Genomic DNA, 4,775 nt, shown 5'->3' on the forward strand with positions numbered 1-4,775 from the left:
AAAAAAAAACAAGAACTATGAGTGGACACTGGTTATGGATGCTCAGTTCTCCTTCTTTGCAGCAGGAAAGATGTACACTGGTGCAGACTGGTAAACTGACTGGATGGTGCCTGGCATGTGACAGGCCAATCTTCCACATTTATCAAAGTTTTAAAAGGCTTGGAAACCAGATTGTTCCTTAGTATTCACAATAATTATGAACAAAGAAACCACTTGTACTGGCTGGTTTTGTGTGTCAACTTGACACAGGCTGGAGTTATCATAGAGAAGGGAGCTTCAGTTGGGGAAGTGCCTCCAGTGAGATCCAGCTGTGGGGTATTTTCTCAATTAGTGATCAAGGGGGGATAGGGCCCCTTGTGGGTGGTGCCATCCCTGGGCTGGAAGTCTTGGGTTCTCTAAGAGAGCAGGCTGAGCAAGTCAGCAAGGAACATCTCTCCATGGCCTCTTCATCAGCTCCTGCTTCCTGACCTGCTTGAGTTCCAGTCCTGACTTCCTCTGGTGATCAACAGCCATGTGGAAGTAAGCTAAATAAACCCTTTCCTCCCCAACTTGCTTCTTGGTCATGATGTTTGTGCAGGAATAGAAACCCTGACTAAGACACCACTCAACCAAATGTTATGAATGGCTTAGGTCCCAGGCCCTCCCTGCACACATATGCCTTCTGTGTTCAACTGGGCACATGTAGCAAGTGCCCCTAAGAACATATTAGAGAGAGTTCCCAATTTACCACCTTAGCCTTATGTGTAATTGAATGTCCATATAATTAAAATCAGATACATTATGGGAAGGGATTATGCATTAAGCACAGTAAGAAAGTGAACACATAACTTAATCTACCAGTCAAAACAGAGAGCTGTCCATACTATGGCCTTTAGCAACCAAACTCCTTCCCTTGCCTCCCAAGAGGAATAACAGGGGCACTTAAATACTTTCTTACCTGGGTGGCCTGAAGTTTCTTTCTGAACTGTATTATTATTATTTGTTATTATTATTACTTTTTCACTTTTGAATAAAATTTCCTTGCTACTGTGTAGACCATTATTTTCAATTCTTTGGATTAGGAACTAAGAAGCTAGAAGCATCTAACCTGGCCCACCATTGTTAACATTAACACTTGGCCAGAGAAGATCTCCAGGTAGCAAATCCTTATCACCAAGTCTCAGCTTTTGCAACATGGGACCGGTGTGCATTGTTTCTTCACACAGACAACTACCCTGCCTCACTGAAGTCTAGAAGATCATGCTCTTCATTTTGTCCTTGCACTGGACATTTCCATCTCCTGGCTGTCTCCTCTCTTTTGCCTGTTGTTTAAATGCTGGAGTACCTTGGGAGTCAGCCCTTCCTTACAGCTTCTTTCACCATCCTCTCTTCCTTTCCTCTTGCACACTTGAGCACATACACAAGCCTGTGCACACACTCAGTCCTCATATCAGTACATCAATCTTCAGATGAACTTTTAAGATACAGAAAATAGATCACTTTTTACTACCTATTTCTTCCCTGATCAAGCTATGATTTTCCCTCCCAACTATCATTTCAGTAATTTTCAAACTAGACTTCCTATCTCTGCCCTTTTCACTCTCCAATTTTTGCTCAAAAAAGCAACCAAAATTGAGGCACCTAAATTTTAAGTTAAATCATGTCACTTTTCTACTCAAAGCCTTCAGTGGCTTCCAAGCTATTCAGAGTAAAAGCCAAAATCCTTGCCATACACCACAAAGGCCATCGGTATGCTCCTCTGAAAGCTTGCTCCTCTGAAAGCTCTCTGTCTGCTGTGTCTAACTTGATGCATCTGCTTCCATCTTGTTCCCTGAACATACTTGGCTCCTCTTTCCTAAGCACCAACACCCTTCAGCCAGGAACACTAGGAGACATGGGCCCTTCACTAAACTTGTTTTTAAAAGAACACACTCCATACATTGTGCATCTATCACTTTTCCCTGTTTAATTTGTCTCTATCACTTATCATGTGATCTATAAAATATCTGGCTGTATTCCCTTCATAGGACTATAACATCCATGACGGCAGAAAACGTTTAACAGTTGCTTGGTATTGGACATCCTGGTTCCGTGTACAATGCTTATGTGCAAGACACATTCAATGAATACTTCTGGAAGGCAAGGGACCAAAGCAAAGCCTAGTCAGCTGGCACTGCCACTCCTCACATAATATACAATCTATATGAAAAACAAACTGATCTTCAGGGCACATCATGATTCCTCAGCTCTACCAGACTAATCACTGTAGTAGCTACAAATGAACTGCAGATAATCTGGGAAGGCCCTCAATGCTCATCGGCCATCAACTTAGAGTTGCTTCCCTCACTTGTAAAAATATATCTTTTGCTCCTATATGACTGTCCTGAGAGGGTAAGGGACAGTTCACAGGTAAAAAGCATCAGAATATAAGTCATTAGATTAATGGGCTAATCCTAATATGCCAAAATCAAGATAGTTAACCCAGGAAAAATGCTGCATTGTATTCTTCAAACATGTCACTTAACATACCGTTAACATAACATTTCATTGACACATCTGCAATAAAAAAAAATCATCTTAAAAACATCACAAATATATACAACTTTCCCTAAGCTACAAAAGCCTGGCATTGTACTGTCCTTGAGGAGCACCCTCACTTCTCAGCTTCTGAGCATTGGAAGTACAAGCTTATGGACACAACTTTCTAAACAACCATGCAGTTGACACACAGGAAACCAAAAAGCACCAAAACAAAGCAACAACAACAAAAACCCAACTATAATTCAGCAGATATCAAACATAGAAGACAAAAATATCCTTTGGACCTTAATGTAAATTACATTTTATTTCAAATAGCCTGGATTTGCAAAATGCCTAGTAAGGGCACATATGTACATATGTTTCACTTCAAACTTACTTTGCCATATCTCTAGCCAACTGCATAAAACGTTCTCCATCAGATGGAGACAAAAGATTTAAAATACGCCTATAGCCATCCATGGCCATTTTATGATCACCCATCTGTTCGTAAAGACTTGATCTCTCCCACAGGTAACGAACATTAGTAGGTTCATATTTAAGAGCTAGAAAGAAAAAAGAAGAGATAAAATAAATTACATATTTATCAAAAGAGGTGTGACTTACCTCAAAAGCGTAATAGACACTTTCCCAGTAAAAACAAAACAAAAAAAAATTATTCTGGAATAAATCTATCTTCACAAGAAAGATACCTTTATTTTGTACACTAATTCTTATTGGTCACTCAAGTCACAAAAAGTTAACAGCCTGAAATCTAAAGCACTATTCAGCCACCTAGTTTTCTGCTCCATTCAATACAATATATAAAGTAAGTCACAACCAAACAGAGAACAAAGGGCTCCAAATATATGCCATAACAGACTATAAGAAGCAAGGACATTTGGGCTGGCAGAATAACTCAACAAGTGCAGGAAACAACCTATTATGTACCTAATAATTCTGCAACACTCCTCTGTACCTCAGGGGACATCACAAAGGATGAGGTGGAAAGACTGTAGAGCTAGAGGGCTTGGATGCCTGCTGTGCAACAGTACATCCTAGACATGACACAGAAGGTGCAAGCCTTCACAGTATGGTTGCCTAAACAAGACCAGCATAACAACAATACTAGTTGATAAGCCAAAATGGATAAGGAAAATTCTGCATGGTTCCATCCTTAGGAGATCTACAGGTGATCAATGGATACTGAGAAAGGGAAAAATCAGCCTCTTCCAGGGAAGAAGGAGGTACTATCCTATCCCAAGTGGTTACCCCTGGAGACAGGTACATATAAGTCAAGCTAAATGGAGTTAGCAGGTTCTATGCACACACGAATGCACACTAATGAGCAGCTGAGTGAGAGGGCGGCATGCGAGGACCGAGGACTGGAAAAGAGAAGGAGGCAAGAGTGATAGAGATACAGTCCTCAAAAAAACTAACTAAAAAAAAAGAAGCAAATACACTTGGAATAACCCAAAAGAATAAACTCACTAATGACCCATTGCATAACACCTAATAAAACAAGAAAAGTATTTCTTCCCATTCACACAAGAAAAATGTCATTACCTTTTGTATAGCAAAAAATAGCCTGCTTAATGTTATCTTGTTCCAGAGACATTTCTGCCAGCCTAACCCATTCTTCTGTGTCACTGGGATTTAAATGTGCAGCAATCAACTCAAACTGCAACGATTTCTCCATGTCACCTTGATCCTCATATATCATGGCAAGTGTAGAGAATGGCTCATAAGCCAAAGGAGCTATAATAATAAAAATAACAAAATAAATCTCACTGGATAAAAGAATAGGCTTAAGCTGGTATTGATACTATAGTTCAAACTATAGATATTTTTCTAATAAATTCTAAATCACTTCAACAGAATTATAAAAACATAACAAAACTATTATATTTTCTTTATTTTCAAACATTCTTAGCCATTTGTTATTTATTTATTTTGGGGATGAACTCTTGTTACCTAGCTCAGGCTGATCTCAAACTTAGGTTGGTCACAAACCTGAGATCTCCCCTAGCCTTCCTAGTCATTTTTAAAGCATTAGTTTCTTTCAACAAAATAGAATTTCATAAAAACCCTGCTTCCTACCACACCTTCTGTATGAAATTCTCATTAGTAAGACCAAGCATGGCTTAAAAACTTGGGGATTTCATCCCATGAAACATCAGTCCCATCAGTGAGTTGAACTGTCACTATTTCAAGCTTCTGCATACAGAGGATGGATACACACAGAGTACCCAAACAGTGCCTCAGTTAATCTATATTTC

At 39.5% G+C, this 4,775-nt stretch overlaps 1 protein-coding gene across 1 annotated transcript in view; it reads right to left on the minus strand.

The window, feature by feature from the left end:
• The window catches only part of Gtf3c3 (general transcription factor IIIC subunit 3), a 37,036-nt gene that overhangs the window by 20,489 nt on the left and 11,772 nt on the right, over positions 1 to 4,775 (minus strand). Inside the window, exons 5-6 of the mRNA XM_031367501.1 lie at positions 4,063 to 4,254; positions 2,897 to 3,062 (exon numbers count right to left, since the gene is read on the minus strand). Coding sequence (XP_031223361.1) covers positions 2,897 to 3,062; positions 4,063 to 4,254 — 358 coding nt within the window. The remainder of the gene's footprint in view (positions 1 to 2,896; positions 3,063 to 4,062; positions 4,255 to 4,775) is intronic.

The sequence above is a fragment of the Mastomys coucha genome, unplaced genomic scaffold (genome assembly GCF_008632895.1).
Source record: "Mastomys coucha isolate ucsf_1 unplaced genomic scaffold, UCSF_Mcou_1 pScaffold14, whole genome shotgun sequence".
Classification (NCBI taxonomy): Eukaryota; Metazoa; Chordata; class Mammalia; order Rodentia; family Muridae; genus Mastomys; species Mastomys coucha.